The 27,161-nt window shown below is 40.6% G+C and overlaps 1 protein-coding gene across 2 annotated transcripts in view; it reads right to left on the bottom strand.

Moving 5' to 3' along the window:
• Window positions 1-27,161, bottom strand: part of LOC115420877 (ankyrin repeat domain-containing protein SOWAHA) — an 87,486-nt gene that overhangs the window by 20,744 nt on the left and 39,581 nt on the right. Inside the window, exons 6-9 of one of the 2 annotated variants that reach the window (XM_030136466.1) lie at window positions 25,397-25,519; window positions 24,014-24,025; window positions 13,096-13,098; window positions 5,142-5,228 (exon numbers count right to left, since the gene is read on the bottom strand). In XM_030136466.1, coding sequence (XP_029992326.1) covers window positions 5,142-5,228; window positions 13,096-13,098; window positions 24,014-24,025; window positions 25,397-25,519 — 225 coding nt within the window. The remainder of the gene's footprint in view (window positions 1-5,141; window positions 5,229-13,095; window positions 13,099-24,013; window positions 24,026-25,396; window positions 25,520-27,161) is intronic. The other variant, XM_030136467.1, reaches the window with a different exon arrangement.

Genomic DNA, 27,161 nt, shown 5'->3' on the forward strand with positions numbered 1-27,161 from the left:
TTTATTTAACAGCCATTACTATACACACAGTTCAGTAAAACAATCAACAAAGAGACACATGATTTCACATATGCAGCCAAAGTAGGAAACATATGAATATTGTGTAAGACTCAGCTGGTAAACATGTGTTTCAGAGAATATGATCACACAAACAAGGTACTGAACGTACAGTACATGTCATGTTTTTCCATTAAATTCAACAACAGATGACCTAAGTATGTAACTGTAATGTCATTGTTCACTGCTTCTGGTGTAGGTGGTCAAATAATGATGAAATTGTCTATTTGGTGCTGATACTAATTTTATTTTCATTATTCATTCAAATCCTGAATACTTCCTTTTATACTTGATCAGTGGCTTGTTTTATAAAATATGCTTGAGGTTGTTTTTGTGATCTAATATGTGTTTGATCTTTTGTGAATGCAAAGAAATCCAGATAAAACTGAAAAAGTGCCAAATAGAAACCAAAGTGACCATGTTTCCATAGATCATAAGTCAGTAACTGTTACAATCACACCAGCCATTCTTGACCCTAAAGAGTCTAAAAACATCTGTCTGGAGCTGTGACAAAACATCTAAACCCCTCTATGTTTTACCACAAGGTAGTTACTGTACAGCAGCCTATTTATGATTATGTGGTACTTTTCAATTCCAATTTATGAAATGATACAACATATGATAAAGAAACCAGCTGATATTTTTATGATCTTAACCCTCAAAAACCTAAACAGTGATCAGCAATCAAAAGCATCTACAGATGTAAAACATTTAATAACCGTTTAACCACTAATATTAGAATAAAGGGTGATAAATTGTTAAGACAGGTTTAATGTAGAGAAGACTTAATTTGGAAGTCAGCGCAAAATATTTCTATTAATTTAAGGGTTCATTGGAAGGTGCTATTTCCAAAACACAAAACTGACTGACTGTGTAATAGAGACAACAGACTAAACAATAAACAAATGCTAATTGAGGTGCCACATCCCAATTTAGCAAATGACACACACACACACACACACACACACACACACATTTTGGTTGACATAATATCAACGAAGTGGCTATTGACACAGTACTGTAGCACAAAATATTAGTTTGTCTACTACCACAGAGCCAATCAGCGCCCTCGTTATATCATGTATAGACTGATACCTTGTCACATCCCGAAACGTTACATCCTGAAAAGTACCAAGGCAACCAGATAGCAAACAGGTCTGACAAACTGACAGTGGAGATTTAACTCAACAGGTAATGCTTTGGACTGCAACATGGGAGACTTCGGTTTGGTTTCCGGTCAAATTACGTTTTTTTTTTTTTTCTGCAGATTTTCAAATGGGGGGGTATGGTGCCCTTGGCGCTGGTAGGTAAATCCAACTACCACAGTATTGTGGTAGCAAAATGCACAAAGAATGCACTGAAGTATACACCATATATCATCACAGTACTGTGGCAACAAGAGGCTAATCAGTTCATGCAACAGTATCCACGACTGCCTCTAGTACAGAGGTGTCAAACTCATTTTAGTTCAGGGGCCACATTCAGGCCAATATGATCTCAAATGGGCCAGACCAGTAATATAATAACAGTGAAAAATGTAAAATTTCATTATGAAAATGTTTACATCTACGAAGTTTCCTGAATAACACAAACATCCTGAAATTTCTTGAGTGCAATTTTTAACAATATTATGCCTTAGTTTATCATTTACACATGTGCATTGCAACTTAAATTACAATTACAAATACACAAAACATTTAGTAACAGGCAGAATATTGGCAAAATTACATTCACTTTTCTTAAGACATTTCAGTTTGTTCATATTTGTTCAGGTTATTCACATTTTTTGTAAAAGCATAGGTTGTAAATGTGAATATTTTCATGTAATTTAACTTTTTTTATACACAAAAACAAAGAAAAAATGTGCAGTTTTCATTATTTGTAGGATATTATGATAGTATTTTCCTGGTCTGACCCACTTTTAGATCATAATGTTCTGAATGTGGAATCTGAACTACAACGATTCACAACTTCAGTGTAATGTTTTGCATTTCACAAATTCATCCGGCCAGACTGGACCCTTTGGCGGGCCAGATTTGGCCCCCGGGCCACATGTTTGACACCTGTGCTCTAGTACAAATGCTAACATTTGATTGGTTCTGTGGCAATAGACAAACTGGTATTTCGTGCCACAGTACTGTAGCAGCAGCCACTGCCTAATCTTAAACGGACCCCTACAGGGACTAACTGGAGAGGCATGGATCCACATCTGGCTCAGGAGCCGTGGGTTTGCAGACCCCTGTCATACATTTGGTCTAGTGAACAGTCAATAAGTCTGAGATTGGCAGTTTTATAGGATGATGCCCTACATGTGAACCTACAATTTTTGCTTTAAAATGGACTCAAATGACACCTGGGAGGGGCAGCCCAGTGGTGCAATGGTTAGCACAATCCCTCACAGCAAGAACAAGGTCGTGGGTTTGATTTCTGTGTCAGCTGCTGTAGTCTGTCTTACACGTTCTCCCCATGTCTGTTTCGGCTCTTTCTGATTCCACCCTCCATTTGTTAATTGTTCGATCTAACCCTGTGGGTTTGGCTCCAGCACCCCTGCGACCAAGCAGTTCAGAAAACGGACAGGTGGACGGACAGCTGGGAGACGGTGGTTTACTGACATTAACTGACACTATTTCGAGGCTAAGTTATTAGTGTTGCCCACTGTTGCGACTGTAGATGAGCAGCAAAGGAGTAATGAAGAACATCAGAGGAAACTTCAGGACTTTCATGGAAAACCAGCCCGAGTCTTCCACACATAAAGGAGTGCATTGTACTTATTATCATGGATGAAATTAGTGGAGATAACAGTAAGCACAAAATGCAAAAAACATAAACTTCACGTAACCACCATGTTGAACTTTTGAACAGGCACATTTGCGTTATCATTTGATTCTGTTGTGTGTTAAGAACAACAAACATGTTACTGGTCCTGGAGGGTAAATGAGGTTAAATAGTTTGCACAGTTTAAATCTTCACACTTTTCTTCTGCGTTTTGTTGCTTTTCATTCGAGGAAAGCAATATTCAAGTTCAGGTGAATGACTGCGCTTCCTTATTTAAACTGCTGCAGATGTGAGATGGAGAGAAACCCATCGGCTCGAGGAAAATCCATTACAAAAGCATTGAAAACCCCCTCCAGCGAATCCAAACCGTTAACTGAAACCTGGGCTATTTTTCTCCTCTTAATGCCATTCTATGGATTATTGATTTTTGATTTGCTCGCTGCTCTAGCTGAGGGTCTTTTTATCAGAGCCATTACCTCCTTAACGATTAGAGACAAAAAGTTAATTATGTAATTATGGAGCCAATAAGTGACTTGTCTACTTTGCTTTGCTCTGGTGGGGCTTAAACATTATCTCCTGTGTGCACATCATAAGCGGCGAGGCAGCCGGGGAGGAGAGGAGATTAACACTTAGAGAGGCAGATGCTAAATTGAATTCTCCAGGCCCACGGCTGTCTGGGAAGCCATTAAGTAATCACAACATTGCCCCTTTCGAATCAATCCACTGCACACCGCTGCTATGTGTGTGTGCGCTTGTGTGTGTGTGTGTGTGTGTGTGTGTCAAACAGCATATTTTCATTTCATTATTATTGACTGTGAAAGCAAAGAAACAAACAAACGCCTGAGCCGATCCCCAAAATGAATGAATTGCTGAAAAGTCTCGGAGCTGTTCGGTACCAAATAAAAAAAAAATAACATGACAGTGTGTTGGTATTCTTCCTGTGAGTGAACCTGGCTGGACGAGCCAGAGGAGGAGGATTATGGGAGAATTCTCAGGAGGTAAACAATACTTGGCTGTTGTTTGTTCGCTGTCTGTAGCCTCTGGCCGGCGGAGGTTAACGCTGTGAACTTCAGAGGCTGAAGGAGTAATTGGAGGGGAAAGGCCTCATGGGGAGTCCACTGTACATAACCTCAGGGTTAAATGAGAGCAGAAATGATATAATTGGATAATCAAAAAGCCCCTACAGGCTTCAGATGCTGCGCGTGTGAGCAGTAAATCAAGTCTTAGTGTGCGATGATGTGTATGTGCTCTACAGTACATCAAAGCACTCTAAATGTCAGAAATGAGCGTTTATGGGAACATGACTTCCATCCATACCTCACAATGACCAAACATCATCTTTGGAGCGCATTCTGTCCACATTTATACACCTTAAATACACAGAAAATGATAAATCCCTTCACCTTCACTCCTTTTTTTCTAAACTTCAGTCAATACTTTAAACATATTTTACATATTCCTGTGTCATGCATCATCAGGTAAATCACTGATTACATTATACGCCCAAAATATTGTGATTTTTCACCTTATTCAGAAAAAGACAACATGATTTCATAGCTGTTTACATGGCTAATGAGTCCTCCAATAGTACATGGAGGCATAGTACCACACTGTACTGTGATTAAAATAAAACAGCCTCATGATGTGCTGTATGTCCTGCAGCTACGTACTTTAACTACAATGCCCTATTGATGGTATTTTGAAATACATAGAAAACTGTCTTTCATTGTGTTGATAATTAATGTGTTTCTTCTTCTGATCAGAATCACAAGCTTTTGTCCTCATCCTTGCTAATGTTTAGCTTGACTAGTTTGTGTAAAATGCATAGAACTGACTATAAATAAGCAAGAGGCCACGTTTGCAAACTGCAGCAAAACCACAGCTAAGACAATAAGATATCCAGAATGCACCTGAATAATCATATACATTTTAGTTTGAAAATGCTGCATCTTGAATATGGTCTAAATTGAAAATATCCAAACACAAAATTCTGTTTACACGTATCACATTTGGAATATTGACATATTCAGAATAACTGTATTCTGTATTGTAGTTGTGTAGTTTCATAAATGCACCAAACACTGCATTATTAGAAAGTTAAAGTAGCAAATAATCATAATGTGATGTGGTTTGAGCTTTTAAAGGTATTCAGAGGTCATTAAGTGCAAAATCAAAATCTGGGCTGAGGAGGGGAAGGCAGGTGGGGATATTGTTTGCTTATGCAGTGAAGCTGCAGTTATTAAAGTGCATGACAAGTGTTGATTCCACACACACCCACTCTTACACATACACACTCTTTTACAGCTCACCGATCTGACGTTGACATCGGCACCGGAGCGAAGCATCATGTCCACCGCCTCCTGACGGCCCTGCTTCGCTGCCCAGTGAAGCGCCGTCTGCAGACACACACAAGAATATTACCAGGCAAAAGTGCACATATGCTCTCATGAACATATATGATCACTAACAGCAGGGGAGCAGCGCATTACATGTAGCTAAAATAGTTAGTTTGGAAAGGATGAATAGATTTATAATCAGGTTACAGATTCCTAGCTACTCTGTCATAAAAATAAAAATAAGTGATTTCATTACTTCATCAAAGCTATAAAAACTATTACATTTGACTACTTTTTTATTCCAATAAATGTCTTAAACTGGTCAATGAAGCTAAAACATTGTCCAGTAAGAAAAATATTTCCTGAGTTGAAGTTTCAGTTTTGCATGATTTATTATTATGTTCTAGATAGAAGAACCCCTTTTTATTCATTTAAATTAATATGTATTTTTATCAGACATCATTTGAATTCCCTGTGTTGGCATATTTTGGCCACAAAAGGAAAGAAAGTGTTTTTTACAGTTATATTTTCCCATTGCCTCTCTGCTGGAATCAAATTTCTATTAAATGTATATTAGTTGTTCGTTCTGATCCTTTCCATGTATTAAGAGTATTTCATACTCTTTCAGCAGCTGCCTGGTTGATGCACATTGGATACAAAGACAAATCTGACATTCCTTGGTTAATTGTTTTTATTTGTTCATGTATGGCCTGTTCAGTGCATTTTAGAGTCACATTTTTTACAAAGTAATTTGAGCTTTAAGTGGCTTGAGTTAAAGGTTAAGTGTGTAAGATGTGGCGGTATCTACTGGTGAATAATCCTCACCTAACGCTCCTCTACAGTGGCCGAAAAAAACACCAAAGCAAGTTCTGGGACTGAAATGATAACAACTCTATCTATGCCACTGTGTGTAAAGTTATTTATTACCCTTGTATGCCAGGGAAACTAAGAACATAGTGTTTCAGCCCCTCATCGCATTATCTTTGAATGAGCACAAACTCAGTTGTATAAATTCATTAAACAACCTCATAACTTTACACAACAGACTATTATCAGCCAATGACATTTTATATGTTGATACATCTGTCAAAAAAGGCCAATACCAACATTTAGTCAATATACTGTATCTGTGCAACCCTGATATAAAATGCTCATTCAGGTAATAAAGCTTGTTCTTTTTTCAGGTGTTTTACATGTATGAAAACATAATTCTAACCTTATAATCCATTGCTCGTACTAAATCTTACACACTGAACTCTATTTCTCCCCATGTAAAGTCATTTCGAGTATACAAAGCCCAAATACTTCTCAACACCGACATTTGTTTGTATGCACATAAATAACCAGGTTATCTTCTTCTGTGTTTCTATGTTACTCACTATACGCCTGCATATAAAGCAGTTACTGACGCCTGCCGTAATCAGGTTTCTCTCAGTAATCAAATTACTTAAACTATCAGTGTGAACGCACACAGTTTACACACTCCACCAACTGCTAATGACACACAACACAGGCACTGTATCATGTGGCCAAGCTGCATGATGCTTATTTTATTGAGTAAACAGTCGCACCGTGAAGTCAACCCAACAGTTTTGAGTCCTATCAGGTCATTTTTACTGCATAAATGACTTTAATTAAATAATAATATTATTGTCAGACTAATCATTTTAGAGCTAATTAAAAGATTAGTATTTGCCTCAATGTCGACTGGTTATTAGTGTTTAAAATAGATTTCTTTTTAAAATGTTCAAATGAAGCTCTGTATTTGCCCCAGCAGAAGAATAAATATTAAATCAGCCTGAATTCAGCATTAATATTTCTCATGTGGATTATGGAGATGTCTTAAAATATCTGAGAACTTGTCTTTAGACTTGTGGCACATACGGAGAGAGAAAGCGGCTCATTTGAATAACGTCCTGCTTTGAACTGAATTCATGGTTAATTATCCTAAACAGATTTGGCTGCGAGCGGCAGACAGACGCAGAAGCTGCTCTGTAATAAAATGAGCTTTAATTCAACCCAATGGGAGTTAATTCTCTGCTAAAGAGCCACATTCAAGGACAGTTATCCCATTCTCATTGTGTTGTATTAAAATATGTCGCTAATCACATTGGTTAATGCATTCTAATCAATCTGTAGGACTACAAAAGTGTGGAGGACAAGAGGAGCTCATTTATAGAAAGCTGTTTCCACATACTGAGGGAAAATAAAAAAAAAAAAAAACATTTATTGAATTTATTAGCTCTGAAATGAGCCCAGTCTGTTCAGTGAAAGTGTTTGTGTTTTGTCAAATAAACACGTCTCTCATTTGTGTTTCAAATACAAGATCATTTGCATTTTGGAACAAAAAGTTACCAAACCTAAATGACAAGTATGTCATTTATTAGAGAAATTAAATTTGATTTAACTAATGAGCATTTTAGGATGTGCTCCTAGTACTATTTATATACTTGGTTAGGTTTCAATGAACATCTTAACACATGGTTAAAGTAAAACAATAGTAACAAACACATGCAAATAAGATGCAAACAAACATCTCTATCATCCCTCATGTGCCTCTCCTGACTTTGTGCTTGAAAATATTGTGATATCTATCTTATTTCTCCTTCATTTCAAAATAATATTAAACTGACCCTATTTAGGAAAAGAAATTAATTAATTTTAGAACTGCACCATTATGAAATTTGATCAAGTATTGTCCTTTAGGCGACAGGAAAAACGAGGCTCTTCCCTGTGTCGTGAAAAGTTATGAGGCTGTCATTGTTAACCTCTTTATGCTATGACAAAGTTCAGACAAAGGTTTGGTCCAGGGGTGAGATTCAGAGAAAGACTGTGATTACTTATAATTAATTAGTTTCATAATCCATGCGCATGTGGTTTGAGTGCACAAAATAGTATCTGTAAGCAGACTCTGTGTGCACACAGCCTACAAGGAGCTTTAGCTTGCACATGCTAATACAGGTGCACCTGTCTGGTGTCTATGTATGCAGGTTTCAGATTATATAAAACACCAAATTACGTGTGCACTAAGGTAAAATTTAAGCCTTCTGTACAATATGAGGAGCCCATGTCTGTGTGAAAATGAACTAGTCACTGTTAACGATAGTGCTAGTATCTCAGATTTACCACTCTGAGCCTGCAAAATCACTTTATCGCTAAAATAATCAGATTCTTAACCTCTTCACACGTTTTTGCACATTAACACAAGAAAAACAAAAGCTAATTCTGATCAGTGCTAACCTATAAACACTCAACGAGTACAGTTACTCAACTTACAAACTAGTCGTGTCCATTGGAATCGAAGATGTAAAAAAGAAAAAGAGAGGCACAGATTCAGTCGACAAAATGAACACATAAATTAACAGCACATCAAAATAATATGTGACAATAAATACATAACAGTTCCTTTTGTATATTGTAGTTGCTCTTTTGTATACAGCCACACAGCCAATTCAATATAGCAACACATCACATTTAGTAAAAGTCTTATACAGGAGCTAACATCCATTCTCAAATTGAGATTAAAGTTAGTAGGTGATTCAGTTACTGTCATATCTGAAGAAGCAAATCCTCACAGTTGGCAGGACGCACCAAAAAAAAGCTTAAAGAGAGTAGCAAGGTTAGAATTCATCAGTTATTCATCAGTTGTTGAGATCGTGTGCTGTTATTCTTTGTCCGTTGTTTAACTGATTGTAAACTGCAGATGATCCCCTTACATCTGGGGACTGCAGATGGAAATTAGTCAAAGGCTAACTGGTACGATGCATCAAATGGCAAAATTTATGTTTGAAATTGTACATGGTCCCTAATAAATAAGTAAAAAAAAAAAAATCTACAGAAAAGTAACTGAAGCTGTTGATTAAAAAAAGTAACGTAAACGTGCTTAGCTGAATTCTATCACTGCATCTTTTGCATGAAATTGACACAAAATTATGAAGAATTGATATCAAACTTTCATTAGTGACTCGTCGTCTCAATAATTTACATTGGTTATGTATATGAGTCATGTTTGTGTGTGAACAGCCTGCACATGTGCATGATCTCCGCAGATGTTCTTCTGATCCACACAGGCTGTATTTCTTCTAAAACTGGGACGTTATGTCTTCTTGACATATCCTCTGATCAAAGTCAGTGGTGGCTAGCTTTGATGTGCTCACACATTCATCCATTGGCACCTTTTAGCCCTATTCTCTCCAGATCTGGCCTCGAGTAAACATCAGCCTGCTGTAATCTGCCTTTTTAAGATTAAGATCGCCTCCTTTCAGCGCACAGGGAACCATAGTAACCATAATCTGTGTGTCCCGTCTCCTGAGTCTTTGTATCTTTTGCTGCTTGGCTTGTGAAAACTCAGATCTTATGTCCACCAGCCAGACCCCCCCCCCCCTCCCCCTCCTCCTCCTCCTCCTCCTCCATCTCCACCAACCCACTTTGTTTTTTTGGACACCAACCACCTCCCTCTTGCTGTTCATGCTGCTACTGTAAACTAGATCAAGCAAATGGGACATTGTTTTCTGCTGTTTTCCGCCCATTTAATTACGCCGCACTGATGTTCCTCATTCAGCCAACAACCGTGAGCATGAAAATCAAGCAGGACACAGTCATCATGGAGCGAGGGGAAAAAAAACAAACAGAGATGGTAGGGACGGTAATGGGGTTTACTTTAGTGGTTGGAGTGTTAATGCAGACTGACCACTGAGCTCAGAGAGGTGGGGGTGCTGCCAAGCTGCTTGAAACAGTGGCGATTTTCATTAGAAGGTGCTAACTGAACCCTGCCTCGCCCGGCGGCGTCTTCCGTCGCTTGGTGAGATTGTTTGGGCTTCCACCTGGGTCACACACACCCAAACACACCGACAGCACTGCCATTAGAAACTGTAAGTGATACTTGTACACATATTTTAATACTTTATATAAAAAGCGTTCTTTTTTTTTTTACAGCAGAAAACAGATGCATCCAAAATATTTAACTCTTTTATTCTGAGGCCTTCAAATTACTTCAGAAACAACTTTGTAGCATCTGTAGATACGTTATACACATCTGTAAGCGCAGCCACATCATCTTAATGTGAAGCTGATTTCAGTCAAGGGATTATTTTTTGCTATTGATTTAAACTATAGTTGCGGAAAAAAAATATCAGACCACCCTTGTTTTCTTCAATTTCTTGTTCATTTTAATGCCTGGTACAACTAAAAGTACATTTGTTTGGACAAATATAATGATAAGAACAAAATAGGGCAAAAGAGTTTAATTTAAGAGCTGATATCTACATTTTCCATGTTTTCTTGATAATAACCAAAATCACTTCAGTTCTTACATCAATATCTATGGCATTGTACTGACAAAAACTGCTTTTAGTCATTCTGTGTTTTCTTTTCTGTCTGTTTCAGTCACATGATACACACAGGAGTTAGTACTGGATTGCATAACCATTGTTTTTGATGACTTTTGATGGTCTAATAATTTTTTCCACAACTGTATAATAACTTACTTCTAAAACTTTCAACAGTCACACTTCCACTGAGTGATTTACACAGAAAATCAAAATGAATGTGATATATGACATGATTCCCTTTAACACACAGCCATTGGTCGAACATATCATTGACTATGTTAAAACATGGAAAAGTGGAAAAGCTGGACCTGCTTGTATTATTTCAGTCAGTAAAACCTGATCTAACCAAGATTTCTAATTTCACATTCATGTCTCTAAGTGAATAACATGCAGGAGCAGATTGTACGTATAAGATTTATTCAAGTTCATTTTGATAATTTGTTATTTAGATGCACATCAAACTGAATTACTGTTACAGCCACCTTACATCCAAATATAAAACTCTTTCACCAACGATAGACTTTCAACTTCATTTTCTTGCCTCCTTCTTTCATTCCATATTGAAAACACTGGCTTTGTGATCTTTTCTCCTTCATAATGATTGTGCTTCCCCGTCTGACCAGAAATGCAGGCTTTCAGTTTGAGTAACTCTATTAATCAGTTAATCAGTTGATCTGTTTTCTACGAACACAAAAACCATGAACAAAACAAGCACCAGAAAACTTATCATGATGTCCTGTTTCACATATCCTTATATCTTATATTATTGCAGTTGTATTTTACGTGTGTTTTGTAGATGAACCGATTGATCAATTGAGCAACTGACTGACTACACTATCCATCTTTTCTCCAAAGAGCTTAATCTATTTCATCAATACAGACAGCATACTGTGCAAAATTGTCAGTATCCAGTAAATGTATCCTCAAAAAGGATAACAGAACAGAACCCATCCCCAGCCATGCTAACGCTCTGTGTAACACATTAACACATTTTCAAACATGATGGACACCTGTCCGCCTCAGCAGGAACCTGGGCCTCCATTAAACAGGGGAAGCCATTGCCTCTCTAACAGATACAGGAGGGGCGCACTGACTGTGACCCGGCACAAACTGGCAACTGCCAACCAACAGTCGGCCTCCATGCGCCGGGCATCTGTTGGCCCTTTGGTGGGTGGTGGAGTGACAGGCAGAATGAGTTAGCGTTGCTCGTCTGAAAGCAGCGGGGGAAAAGCACATCAAAAAGGCGTAAATTTCACTCCTTCCGTTTTGATCAAGTGAAGCATGAAAAGGAGTGTAATACTCTCAAGTGGCGCGAGGGTTAGACCATTGATGTTGTTATTTCTGCATGGGGAGGTCCATGCAGCTAATGGGAGGGGGGAGGCTGCACAACAGCCATATGGAGGGGTCTTTTTTTGCAAAAACCTCTTGAATAGGAAGCTTAGAGTCCGTGCCGCCTCCCATAATGCCGTGTGAAATTCTAGTTCTGGCATCGACGGGGAGTTTTCAAAGCCAGCCTGCAACAGTACTACCATATGTGCTGGTTTGAAATACCGTCTCTTTTATTGGGTGTAGAATCACACTTTGACTTAACAATGAATCTGAAGAACATATGTTGGGACTTGAGGAGACAGCTCTCAAAGAGCTCCCGAAAGAAAAAAAGGAAATCACAGATCAGTCGGCAAATACTGCGAGCCGAGCTGTACACATTTGTAAGCTCCCTGACTGGGTGAGCTGCCTAAATTAGGACAATCGTACTTCATCCCACGTTGACTAATTCCCAGATCCTCAAACTGTGAAATCAGGTCTTTAAAAAAAAACGCCAAAGCACACACAAGCAAAAGAAAATCTCATCTCTTTTCTAAAAGATCTTCTAGCTGATTCCATGTAGAAATTATCGGTCCCTCCCATCTGGTGAGGAGCCGGGCAGTTTGCCTTCAGGCACACAGCGAGGGTGAGTGTTTGCTCAAATATTAATTACCATGTAATTACAATATCATTACACATCCCCATTGTCTGAATGCTCAGCCGCTGAAATCACACGACTCCCTAATTAGCATGGATTCTACATCCTGCTGTAGCGTCCGACCGCTAATATTAACCTGACGCCTGGAGAAAGAAAACAAGGGATGGTAAAAAATAACCCATCGGCGTCTGAGAGGAGAAAGGCTTTTGTGTATGTAGGACAGTGTTTAGCATAGTGTCAGCAGACTGGAAGGCGTTTGGCTGCACAGACCTGTCAGGTTGTTTGAAGGCAGGGCTACACACTTTGCAAAGCAATGCAATGTTGGTTTTGTAGACAAACATGCCAGAAAATTGGACGTCCATGTGAATCCCATTTACATGAACTGCATTTTGCAATTACACCCCCCCACCCCCGCACCCCCACCTCAACACACACTTCAAAGAGCCGGCAGATGTCCAACGCCAGCAACTCTTTAAAACTGTTATCAAGACAGTGAGACAGAGGTGAGGAGGCTGCTGTATGTGATATCAATGCTAAGCTAATTGAGGCAGAAATAAGTGTGTTGTTCTGTCCTGGTTGCTCATCGTATTTAGATGATTAGTTTTAACGCAGCCAATAGGAAAAGACTACTTACCCCCTTTGTGCACGGCAAGGTTTACATCACACAAGGTCATCAGGGCAAGTCAACCCAGGGCGAGTCAGAGAAAGAAAAACAAAGACTTTAGCACTTTTGTTTTGAAAAGAAACGTTTTTTTAGTTGTAGTAATTGATTGAATTAAATAGTTGAGCTAAAGTATAAAGCTTATAGTTTTCAAATTTTTCTATAGCTTCTAGACATTGTAGAATAAACAGTAAATGTTGTTACTGTGCTGATCAGACCTGAACTAACTTTAGTCACCAAAGTAAAATGTTCTCATATTGTATGTCTCAAAGTAATACTAAACATGTTTCAAATCTACATTTCTCTTTAAGTATATAGTATAACAACATTAAAGTGTTAAGTGGTACATTGATGTAATAGAAGAAAGCCATAATAATCACACCTGACTCAGCAACAACTGCAGGATTAAAGGTATTTTGGTCAAGTTTAAGGATTGACATAATTAGAATTGTGACTTAAAAGGTACACCTTGGTTTAATACAAAAAGGTCTAAAAGGATGTGATTTATTGATGTATTTGGTAATATTTAAGCCAAACAACAGTCTTTTCCTAACCAGAACCAAAGTCTAGTCTGTAGTGTCTGTTATTTGTATATTGTCGGAAAGTAACAGATCTTACACAGATTATGTTGAGGTTATACAGTCACAGAAAAAATTATTAGACCATCAAAAGTCATCAGAAACAATGGTTATGCAACCCAGTACTAACTCCTGTGTGTATCGTGACAAAAACAGAGAAAAGAAAACACGGAATGCCTAAAAGCACTGTTTTGTCAGCACAGTGCCATAGATATTGATGTAAGAACTGAAGTGGTTTTGGTTATTATCAAGAAAACATGGAAAATGGATAGATATCAGCTCTGAAACTAAACACTTATGAGTTATTTTTATTATTATCATTATTTTTGTCCAAACAAATGTACCTTTAGTTGTACCAGGCATTAAAAGAAACAACAAACTGAAGAAAACAAGAGGTGGTCAAATAATTTTTTCCGCAACTGTACATCTACTGTTTGTATTTCATCTCTAGAAAATTTTGTCCTTAAAAGATGCAGGAGCTAAAGTCAAGGATGATAAGTGAGCTTAATTACTTATAAAAGATCTAAGGGACTTGACTTTTCATATATTATGCTGATAGGAAGCTAAAGGATAGCCTGTTGTGTGGAGAAGGGGTGGGATTAAATAAATTATACTTCTTCCCACTCCTTTTCGAATGTGCAAATGAAGACATGTATATGTATAAGTTTTGTTTTCTGTTTTTTTTTTTGTTTTGTTTTTTTGTTTTCTTCCATGACTTCTTACTACCTGTGTTATTTCTAAGGACTAAGTAAGATTACTTTGTCTGGATGCATATTCGAAATAAACTAAACTAAAAAAAAAAAAAAAATGGGGGGAAAATGCCAGAATATGAAAACAAACATCTTCCATCTGCAGCATAATGACATAAATATAAATGACTTGATGCCATTTCACGCCGCTGTGCAAAAGTGAATCCACTTTCCCAAGCCACTGTGTAGAACCACAGAGTAGTGGATTCACATTTGACTGAATCCAAACACTTCTAATAACAGCTGTCAGTCATCTAATTAATCCCCTTTGACTGAGTTCAGAGGATGGGGTAAAAGTGTCTTTACCTTTCAGACCACTTGATTTACAACACAGGTGTCAAACATGCGGCCCGGGGGCCAAATCCGGCTCACCAAAGGGTCCAGTCTGGCCCTTGGGATGAATTTGTGAAATGCAAAAATTACACTGAAGATATTAACAATCCTTTTAGTTCAGGTTCCACATACAGACCAATTCAATCTCAAGTGGGCGGGACTTGCAAAATACTATCAAAATAACATAAATAATGACAACTCCAAATTTTTCTCTTTGTAAATGTAAATATTTTCATGTATTTACACTAAAACAAAGTATAATTTCACATAAAATGTAAATAACCTGAACAAATATGAACAACCTGAAATGTCTTAAGTCGTAAGTACAATTTTAATAAGAGTCTGCCTGTTACTAAATGTTTGGGGTATTTTTTTTATATTATAATGTAAATGTGTAAATTATAAACTGAGGCAGAATATTGTTAAAATTACTTCTATTTTTCTAGTTTGTTAATGTTATTCACATTGTTTGAAAGGATAGTTTGTAGATGTAAACCTTTTCATAGTGTAAATTAACTTTTTTTGCTCTAAAACATATAACAAAGGTTTGGAGTTAACAATATTTCTATGTTATTATGTTATTTTACTGGTCCGGCCCACTTCAGATTAAATTTAGCTGAATGTGGCCCTGAACTAAAATGAGTTTGACACCCCTGATTTACAATATGATAAAAAATAATTATAGATTTTATGCCCACTGACACTCAGAAACACAGCAGCTACAGTTGTAAATAATAAAACTAAGGTCATGATTGCTTTGACAAACTGTTGTTTCAGGTGAACACATTAAACTGTGGAGCATCATATAATATTGGATGGATCAGACCCAGGGGCTTTATTCTGCCTTAAAGTTCAGCGACAAACACGAGTTAACTTTAAGTGTAGATTTGGGTTGTATTCTTCATGTTATGTGGATTTTGTCACGTGTTCATCTCCCACGTGTCCTGTGGCTTATACACTAGTATGAGTTATATTTCATGTTTCATTTGCAGGTTCATTACACAAAACAACATTAAGCATCTGTGCATTGGTGTGATGTCATCATTCTCTATTCTTTTTGTTTTCCCCGTCCCAATGGAGTCACAGAAACAGCTTTTAAAAATCTTCACACTGGAAATTGTTTTTAAAATATCGTGATTTTTATTACCTAAAATCCCATTTATGAATGGAAGACAGGCTGAGTGTAGAGAAAGACGGGGACGCTGTCAGAATATTGTCTGTGTGTCACTAGTCACTTTTCCATTGGACATCTGCACAAAACTTTACTGATATTTACTAAATGTCCAAAAAACAGAGGTGCATAATGTCAGTTTTTCCATTAAATCACAAATGCGATGATTTGTTTATTTATTATCTCAAGATGACACGAGAGGTCATTCCATAAACAAGGTGACGAATGTAAATATGGTGTTGATTTACAGATATATTAATTATTATTATATATTACCCCTCGATCTCGTACTAAATTAAAAAATGATCAGGTTTCCTGGTGTGTCCATACATACCGGGACATGTTTCTTCTTCTTCTTCACTTGTTGTAACATACCTCATCATCTGGTTTTTTAATTCACCTGAGTTTAGTTGCAAAAAAAGGTCTTTCCATTGCAGTTTTACGTGATATACCATTTGCGCTGCACCCAAAAAACCACCTCTGTGAAGCCGGTTACCGGACGTTAGTCTGGGGTTGTCTGTCTTCTATGTTTGTCTGTCATTTCCTGTTTTATTTTGTTAAGTTTTCCTCATGTGTCTTGTCTGCTGTCTTTACTTCCCTTCCTGTTTGGTGTTCACCCTTACCCTGATTTCCTGACTCCGCCCTAATTTGTTCCACCTGTGTCTCGTTGTCTTCCCTCCCTTTTGTGTATTTATACCCTGCCTTTTCCCCTGATCAGACGCCAGTTTGTTTTCTCTTGTAGATTACTTACCAGCGTTCTGATCCTGTTTGTTCGTTTGCCTTACCGTGTTCGACCTGTTTTTTGTCATCCGTTTTGCCTGTCTTTTGCCTGCTCCCTGTCGGTTGTTGTCAGCCTCTATCTGCCTTCCTGGTTTTTTGACGCCTTCGCCTGATTATTCAGTACGTGAGTTTTGCCTTTTCCCTATGTCCTGTCGCCTGTCTGATTGCCTTCCTGTGCATGACCTGTTTCCGTCCCTGACCTCCCTCTGCTTTCCCCTAGTCGGCGTTCCGGCAGTAAACCCGGTGCCGAACCGTGGGTTCGTGTCCGAAACCCGGTGGACGGTTCAGACGAGGACTTCCTTGCCCGCTGTCCTCAAGATCCTGTTCTTTATCATTATCATACTAATTGTATTCAATAAACCCTGTAAACTTTTACATCCGTCTCTGCGTTCTGCATTTGGGTTCTGGGTCTGTGCTGAAAGCATTACAGTACAAACTGGCCAGAAAATGAACCCAGCAGAACTTAATCAGGTCCGGGAAGCAATACAGTCCCAGGGACAGAGACTAGGGGGACATGATCAAGCCCTCCATACCCTGCTGGATAAGATGAATCAGCTGACTACTCAGGTCTCGCTGCTCACCAGTACCCAGGCTGCGGCCGCGGCCGCCTCAGGCGAATCCAGGGTTACCAATTCCCCGACGAGAGGTTCGGATGAGCCTAACATCCCTCCTCCCTCTAAGTACGCAGGTAACCCTGACACTTGTCGTAATTTTTTCACTCAGCTTCAACTCATTTTTGACTCTCAACCTACTCGTTTTTCTAAAGACTCTGTCAAGATTGCTTACGTTGCTAGTCTGTTGGAAGGCCCTCCCCTGAGCTACTTTAATGCTCTATTTGAACAAGGCTCCCCGGCCGTTCAGTCTTTTTCCGGCCTGGTGGCTGAGCTAAAAAGGGTTTATGATCACCCAGTTAGAAACCAACTAGCCAGTCACGAGCTATTGAGGCTGAGACAGGGAGACAGGCCTATCAGGCAGTATGTTAGTGATTTTCGGTCCCTAGCGGTAGAATCGGGCTGGAGCAATCAGGCCTTGATTGCTGCCTTCCTAGGCGGCTTATGCCACGTAGTGGGCCGAGAGATGGCGCTCCGTCAACAGCTCCATTCTCTGGATGACGTCATCGCCGAGGCGATCCGGGTTGCTGACCAGGAGGCAGTTTGGCGGGCAGAAGGATCTGAGAATCACCCATCCGCTTCGTCTGGTACTGTGGTCGCTCGAGAGACTTTTCATTTCCCGGTAAAAGAGACTGGTAGACCGCCTAAGGAGGAACCCATGCAGCTGGGGCGTACCCATTTATCCTCGGAAGAACGACGACGACGCCTTACCGAGGGTCTCTGTTTATACTGTGGTAAGGAGGGCCACAGAGTCGCCAGCTGCCCTACTAAGCCTGAGGGCAAGTCAGGTGAGGGGCCCCTGTTAAGCAGGACTGTATGTTTATCCTCTTCATCTCGTCAGTTTCCACTGGTTCTTCTCTGTTCTGATTCTGTGTCTCTGCAGCTTCCCGTTCTGATCGATCCCGGGTCAGACGCGAATTTAATGGACAGTAGCCTGGCCAAGAGACTGAACCTGGAACTGGTCCCAGTACAGCGTCCGTTGGAGGCCCGGGCCCTGGATGACCATGTTATCTGTCGTGTGACTCATCGCACCCAACCTGTCAACATACAGTTTCCGGATGGGCACACAGAGAATCTTAGTTTTCATGTGTATAAGTCTGATTCACAGCCCCTCATTTTGGGGTTTCCCTGGCTTCAACTACATGACCCTCATATTGACTGGATCACGGGGGAGGTCCAGTCTTGGGGTAAGGGATGTGAGACCCATTGTTTAAGTGTGAATTCTGTTGTGACTGTATCTGAGACTCCACAGATTGCTGTGGCACCGGTCTACCTCCCTAAGAATAGTGAAGAGGAGTTTCCAGCCTTAGAGAAGGTTCCTCCTTGTTACCATGACCTTAAGGAGGTTTTTAGTAAATCCAAGGCCACGTCCCTTCCTCCACATCGGCCGTATGACTGCGCCATTGAACTGCGCCCTGGTACTTCTCCCCCTAAGGGGAGATTGTATTCCCTATCGGGACCTGAAACTACGGCTATGAGGAAGTATATAGACGAGTCGCTGGCGGCCGGCCTTATTAGACCCTCCTCGTCCCCTGCGGGGGCTGGTTTCTTTTTTGTCGACAAGAAAGATAAGTCACTCAGACCATGTATTGATTATCGAGGATTAAATGACATCACTGTGCGTAACAGATATCCTTTACCACTAATGTCTTCTGCTTTTGAACTGCTACATGGGGCTAAGATTTTCACTAAATTGGATCTCCGTAATGCCTATCATTTGGTGAGGATTAGAGAGGGGGATGAGTGGAAGACAGCCTTTAACACCCCTAGCAGCCACTACGAGTATCTCGTAATGCCTTTTGGCCTTACTAATGCCCCTGCTGTGTTTCAAGCTCTGGTGAATGACGTGCTCAGAGACATGTTGAACGTTTTTGTTTTTGTGTATCTGGACGACATTCTAATTTTCTCTCCAGACGAAGAGTCTCATGTGCAGCACGTTCGTCAGGTCCTACAGAGGCTCCTCGAGAATCAGCTGTTTGTCAAAGCGGAGAAGTGTGAGTTTCACCGTTCGACTGTTTCGTTCCTGGGTTTCATCGTCTCCGAGGGAAGGGTTCAAATGGACCCTGAGAAGGTTAGTGCTGTCAAGGATTGGCCCACGCCTTCGTCTCGGAAGGACGTTCAGCGATTTTTAGGGTTTGCTAACTTCTACAGAAAGTTTATCCGGGGGTTCAGCAGAGTGGCTGCCCCCCTGCATAGTCTCACTTCTCCCAAGTCTGTGTTTAGATGGAGCGTGGAGGCGGACAGGGCTTTTAACGCCCTTAAAGGAGCCTTCTCCTCGGCTCCCATCCTGTCTGTGCCGGACCCGTCCCTGCAGTTCGTGGTGGAGGTCGATGCATCTGACCTGGGGCTGGGGGCGGTAATCTCCCAGCGTTCTCTGAAGGACAATAAGCTCCACCCGTGCGCCTTTCTGTCCAGAAGACTCTCTCAGGCAGAGAGGAACTATGACATCGGCAATCGGGAACTGTTAGCCATCAAGGTGGCCTTGGAGGAGTGGCGACACTGGTTGGAGGGGACGGAGGTTCCGTTCCTGATTTGGACCGACCACAAGAACCTCGAATACCTAAGGTCAGCTAAACGTCTCAATTCCCGTCAGGCTAGATGGGCCCTATTCTTTACTCGTTTCAACTTCACCCTGTCCTACCGTCCCGGATCTAAGAATGGCAAACCGGATGCTCTGTCTAGGGTTTTTCACCCCGATAACTCTGTTGATGTCCCTGAAACCATTTTACCAGGCTCATGTTTTGTGGGGGCTTTTCTGTGGGACATTGAAAGAGCTGTTGCTAATGAACTGGTTAATTATGCTGTCCCGGATGGTGTTCCGCCAGACCGGCTGTTTGTTCCCCATAACCTTCGTTCCCAGGTGATTAGTTGGGCCCATACCACCAAGATGGCCTGTCACCCCGGGGTGAGGAGGACCCTGTTCATCATTAAACAGCGGTTTTGGTGGAGAGGAATGGAAAAGGACGTGACGGAGTATGTGGCTGCCTGTCCCGTTTGCGCCTCCTGTAAGGCGTCAAGCAGATCTCCGTCCGGACTGTTGCGTCCGCTTCCGACCCCTAGGAGGCCCTGGTCGGATATTGCCCTGGATTTTGTGACTGGCCTTCCCTCTTCTGACGGTAACACTGCTGTATTGACTGTGGTGGATAGGTTTTCTAAGATGGTTCACTTCATCCCTATGCCTAAGTTGCCTTCTGCGAAAGAGACTGCGGAGGCGCTGTTGAAACATGTGTGTCGGTTACATGGTTTTCCTAAAGACATTGTCTCGGACAGAGGTCCGCAGTTTACTGCTAGATTTTGGCGTGCCTTCTGCTCCCTGATTGGGGCCTCTGTCAGTCTCTCCTCTGGTTTCCACCCACAGACTAATGGACAGACGGAGCGTTTGAACCAGGTGTTGGAGGTGGGGCTTCGGGTTTTGGCTTCGCAGAACCCCGCCTCTTGGTGTCGTCAGCTGTTGTGGGTGGAGTATGCTCACAACTCTCTACCCTGTGCTTCGTCTGGGCTGTCCCCGTTTCATGTGGTGTACGGCTATCAACCACCTCTGTTCCCATCCTTGGAAAAGGAGGTTAGTGTCCCTTCGGCGCTGGCGCTGATCCGGAGGTGTAAGAGGACGTGGTTCCGGGCCAGGCAGGCCCTGTTAAAGGCTTCTGCACGGTACAAGTCGGCTGCTGATCGCCATAGGACTCCGGCTCCAGTCTACCATCCTGACCAGCGGGTGTGGTTATCCACGAAGCACCTCCCCCTGAGAGTGGAGAGCCGCAAGCTGGCACCCAGGTTCGTTGGTCCTTTCCCTATTTCTAAAGTGATTAATCCTGTCTCTGTTCGTTTGAAACTACCAAGGTCTATGAGAATTCACCCTACCTTTCATGTGAGCCAAGTGAAGCCGGCCAAGGAGAGCCGTTTGGTTCCACCCGCCCAACCGCCGCCGCCCCCCCGCCTCATCGATGGAGACCCGGCCTACTCTGTCCGTCGCCTTATGGCAGCTCGTCGCCGTGGGAGAGGTTTTCAATACCTCGTGGACTGGGAGGGGTATGGACCTGAGGAACGATCCTGGGTGCCGGCCTCCTTCATCTTGGACCCAGACCTGATTCGGGACTTCCATAGACGTCATCCTGATGCCCCTGGTCCGTCTGGTGCCGTCCCTACAGGGGGGGGTACTGTGAAGCCGGTTACCGGACGTTAGTCTGGGGTTGTCTGTCTTCTATGTTTGTCTGTCATTTCCTGTTGTATTTTGTTAAGTTTTCCTCATGTGTCTTGTCTGCTGTCTTTACTTCCCTTCCTGTTTGGTGTTCACCCTTACCCTGATTTCCTGACTCCGCCCTAATTTGTTCCACCTGTGTCTCGTTGTCTTCCCTCCCTTTTGTGTATTTATACCCTGCCTTTTCCCCTGATCAGACGCCAGTTTGTTCTCTCTTGTAGATTACTTACCAGCGTTCTGATCCTGTTTGTTCGTTTGCCTTACCGTGTTCGACCTGTTTTTTGTCATCCGTTTTGCCTGTCTTTTGCCTGCTCCCTGTCGGTTGTTGTCAGCCTCTATCTGCCTTCCTGGTTTTTGACGCCTTCGCCTGATTATTCAGTACGTGAGTTTTGCCTTTTCCCTATGTCCTGTCGCCTGTCTGATTGCCTTCCTGTGCATGACCTGTTTCCGTCCCTGACCTCCCTCTGCTTTCCCCTAGTCGGCGTTCCGGCAGTAAACCCGGTGCCGAACCGTGGGTTCGTGTCCGAAACCCGGTGGACGGTTCAGACGAGGACTTCCTTGCCCGCTGTCCTCAAGATCCTGTTCTTTATCATTATCATACTAATTGTATTCAATAAACCCTGTAAACTTTTACATCCGTCTCTGCGTTCTGCATTTGGGTTCTGGGTCTGTGCTGAAAGCATTACAACCTCTTGCCAGCGCAAAAACTCTTAATCAAAAAATGAGACTTTTGGCGAAATTGTCATTTTTCCATTAGGTACATTTTTATGCGCAAGTTATATTTGCGTAATTTGAGGGTCAATGGAAAAGCGACTACTGTGACGGAGGACCACAGACTACAATCACTCATTGTACCTGGATTTGAAAAGACTAAAATACCTTTTTTTGGAGCTAAATCAATACTGTTCTACTTTTGGAGATGATTTTAGTCTGTTTGTGCTTGTTCTTAATCGCATATGTGAAAGCAGGTGTACAGGCTTTTAATACCTCCTGCCCTGTTTAACCACATGTCCACATGTCCTCTGTCACCTTTGTTTAACCTCTGACCTTATCACTCAAATCTTGCTATGTTAAAATGTTTGTACAGCTATTCATTATTATTAAGTTTGTCCGACGCTGCTTCCTTTAACATATCTTTTATTGCTATATTTGTTCTGATATGTACAAGATTATGAAGCTTCAGTTAAACCAGTGTTTTTCAACCTTGGGGTCGGGACCCCACGTGGGGTCGCCTGGAATTCAAATGGGGGTCGTCTGAAATTTCTAGTAACTGATAAAAATAAAAAATAAAAACTTACTAACAAAAATATATGGTGAGTTGACAGAGACAATCGCAGTACATAAAAGACAAACTGTGAGTCTGAAACTGAAGCACTGTGGAACTGTTTATCTGTCAAATGTTCATTGTGGTCGGTTTCAGATGCTGCAGCTCTTTCATGATTCATAGTTTGAGTTCTTGTTTGTTCAGTATTAATTGTCAGCCTTGTAAATCCAAGCTGGACTGACTGTACATATCCTGACCAAGGAAAATAAAATCCTCACTTTGTACAGTAATCTACACCTGGCTTTTCTGCTTCTGTCCATAATAATATACATTATATAGAATAAATATCGTCTAAAATTAACATTTATTTGCAACATAGTATAGCAAACTATTACATGATCAAAAATAAATTAATTTTAGCAAAAAAAAAAAAAATAGTTTTCCATTTTGAATGTCTGGGGTCTCTAGAAATTTGTGATGTTAAACTGGGGTCACGAGCCAAAAAAAGTTGGAAACCACTGAGTTACACTCTCTTTCTCTCTATTGAGTCGGACAGTTTTACAGGATTTTAAGTCGCATTGGTCGACACAGAGTGAAAGGATCGTTCATATTGTTTCTCAGTCATAGCCTGTCAGCATCTATTTACAAGAAATGCTCTGACAAAGTACAAACAGTGAGGGGTTGAATGTCTGTAATCTGTCTCTTGCCTGTTTCTGACACCAGGATTGGTGTTTATCTAATCCATCTTCCTCTTTTTCACCTGCTGTCTGATCCAAACTAATAGGATCATTACTTTCCCAGTAGAAGACACCCCCACCCATTCACCACCCCTCCCTTTCATTCATTTCCTTAAGAAGATTACTAACTTGTTTACTACCCTTTGAACATTTAATTTCCTTAAGCCAATTGTTTTCTCTAACCGCCTGGCTCTATAAAGCCTTCTATCGAGTTTCACTGACAAAGCGTTGCGCTGACCAGCCTGCGGGCTGCTGGGAACAGAATTAATGTAGACCCGTTGGTAGATAAGTTGGAAATTAGCGACAGGTATTTTCACATATGCTTTGTGTTTCATTCAAGACTTAAATCCACCACAGAACTCAGATGTAATTTGAAGTATGTGAGATTTAAATGACAAGATAATTCATTTAAAGTATTATTGTGCTGCCAGTTACATAAATCCATGATGTGAGCAGCACCACGTTGTACTTACAGTGATAAAATCCTTTTGAGGGCAGGAAAAGAAAATAGGGAAAAAGAATTTTCAGTGTTTATTCAATGCATTTTATCTGTAAATTGACATAAGAATAAAAAAAGATCAGATTATATGTTAATGCAAGTTTAACCCTCAAAGACCTGGGCAAAAAGCATCTACTGATCTGAGATGTTTAATAATGTTTGGACCAATCCTACCTCATTCTATCAATGAATTTAAATAATTCAGGTAAAATGCAGTTTCTTCTACTTTTCATGGTCATCAGATATGACCCATTTAAATGTTCAGAGGCTCCGTACTGAACATGGAAACACCGTCACCTTCTACCACATTGAATGTTGGCACTTGTAGACACTTGTTTTTAAGTTCAGGTACTGAAATATTTTGCTGAAAAAGTATTTTTCTTAATTTATTCTCCTTTTCTACATGATAACCTTTGAATTGAACATTGAATAGCTACATGATCGATAAACAAAATATAGTAAAATATAGATTTTTACTGAAAAATGCAAAATGCAGACAATAATATTATGATCAATGATGATGAATCACTTAAGAAAGGTAAGATGTTCAACAACATTTATACAAAAATGCCACAAAAATAGTTGCAGGTCTTTAAGGGTTAATGATACTTAACAAACACCTCCTCATGTTCGATTTAGCAACAAATCTGAATGATTCATCAGTAATTTTCAGGTATTTTAATTAATCCAAGTGTTACTTTTCCACAAAATAGCAAACCACTGAGACCAACTAATATGTCTAAGAGCACAGAAGAGTGTGACATCTTAGTCATTATTGGTGTTTTTTGTTTTGTAACAACGTATCTCTTTTTCAGGTGTAGGATTCAACTTGATTCACCGAATATTTGTCTTATCATCCTGAGACCCAGAAAAGTGAAAATGTTTGCTTTTTTACATAAAACAATTGTCTTGATTGGAAACTGCATAATGCAACAGTTTTTTCAGATAGATTTTTTCAAATTATTTGTATTTATTTATTTATTAATGGAATGTCCTTTGCGATGGACAACATTTTTTAAGTAAAACTGTCAAACTTTTGTCCCCTACAGAGGACAAAAATCCATTGCTGGGTCTCAGGAGGATATGTCATTTCCTACATTTCCCAGAATGCCTTTTGTCAAAACAAACAAGAACAAACCTTCAACTATTTCCACTGCTGCTGCAAAAACATCTGAGGTGAGGGGACATCATCACATGGATTACAGCGATGCATTTCAGTCTGTTTGAGTTTTTAAAGTTGTGACCAAACACCAAACCAAAAGAAAGCATCATTTCCCTGGTGGAGGAAAGTTTCAGCTCCCACTCACTGATTCCACGGCTGTGTTTTAAACAGTGATTCAGAGATCTATATATGTACCTTCTTCAACACGAGGCTGGGCTCCTGCATGAGCAGTTGGCGTTGAGCAGCCAAGTTCCCCAGAGCTGAACTCCTCAACCAGTCCTTCTCCAGTGGATCCAGCTGTACCCGGTGAAACAGCGACTGGGAGGAGGACGGATAAGACAGAAGATGAGCAAACACCATTATCTAGGTTTTATCACAAAGATGAATGGAAGCACAAATGCATTTTATAGGTTTTATTCTGTAATGCTGATGTAATATGAACTGGCTGGTTTTCAAGGTTTCGTTTATTCCAATGAAAGTAGATACATGTTTGTCACCATCTTTGTGTCATCATCATACCAAGCATTTTTAAGCAGAACTTATTGTATGTTTCAACCTATTCAAATGATTTTAATTCATATTCAGTCTCAGCCCTGACCTCTAGCCCATCCCACACAATCTGTGCACTTTATCAGAATCATGACTGTCTTTAGTCTATGGGCTCATTCAGCTGTCAGTTTGAGCCTGAGCTGTAAAGTAGTTTTATGGTCAACCAGGCCATGGGTTACCTGTTTAAGGCTTAGGGTTAAATTTCAGACATGTGTAAACAAATGTACTCTGAGTTGATTTCAGTCATATGTAGATAGATAGACAGTCAATAGAAACTTTGAGGTAGAAATGTACGCATATTTCTACTTGTAGGGGGATTGTAATTATTCATTGTGGATTTATTGATGACTTAGTGCTGGGGTAGTTGAGATAATGATGAGTTGTCATGTTGTCACAGTTCATTGCACATGGGTTGGTCTCTTTGCAAAAGTGGACCAAATACACATTGAGCAATACTCAGTGGGTATCTGCACAATTTGAGGACTGGTTTTGAAGGCCTATATAAAGGCCCAAAAAAGGCCACCATTGTTAGTCCAGTGAACGGCATCATGCCACGTCTATCATGTGAACGTCTCCGAGCACTGGGTATGGTGGAGGCCGGTTTGAGCTACTGTGATATAGCCAGGCATATGGGCTGTTCCCAACCCACAATCAGAAACCTGGTTGAACGCCACAACACGACAGGCTCTGTTGACGATAGACCGCATTCAGGGCGAGAGAGAGTGACAACTCCCGACCAGGACCACTACTGTTGTGACTTTGTGTTTGGCAGGTGCCATTTTCTTTTGTTAAGTTTTTTGTTATGAAATTATTCCAGAAACTTTAGATTTTTGTTTCTGTATGCCAATATACTAAACAAATGATTCATATGAAAAAATTCCAGTTTAGGGTTTCAAAATAAAAATTATGTCAAAAAATGTGGTCTCAAAGTGTCAAGCCTGCCACCAGACGATAGTCTGGTTTTGTCTGTCTTGTCTGTCTTGTGTGTCGTTTCCTGTTTTATTTTGTTAAGTTTCCCTCGTGTGTCATGTCTGGTGTCTTTGTTTCCTGTCCCTGATTGTGTCCACCTGTGTGATTACCTGACTCCACCCTAATTTGTTCCTCCTGTGTCTCATTGTCTTCCCTCCCTTTTGTGTATTTAAGCCCTGTCTTCCCCCTTGTTTGTTGCCAGTTCGTATTTTTCCTCGTGAGATACCTACCAGCGTTTTTGATCCTGTCTGTCTGTCTGCCTACCTGTGTTTGACCCGGTTTGCCATCCCTGTTTTGCCTGTTGCCTAATCCCTGTCGGTTTTTTCTGCCTCCTTCTGACCTCGTGTGTTTGACCTCTTTGCCCGACTTTTACAGTACGTGAGCTAGCCTGATCCCTATGTCCTGTTGCCTGTCTGATTGCCTACCCGTGTATGACCTGGTT

This window comes from Sphaeramia orbicularis, chromosome 6 (assembly GCF_902148855.1).
Source record: "Sphaeramia orbicularis chromosome 6, fSphaOr1.1, whole genome shotgun sequence".
NCBI classification, from domain to species: Eukaryota; Metazoa; Chordata; class Actinopteri; order Kurtiformes; family Apogonidae; genus Sphaeramia; species Sphaeramia orbicularis.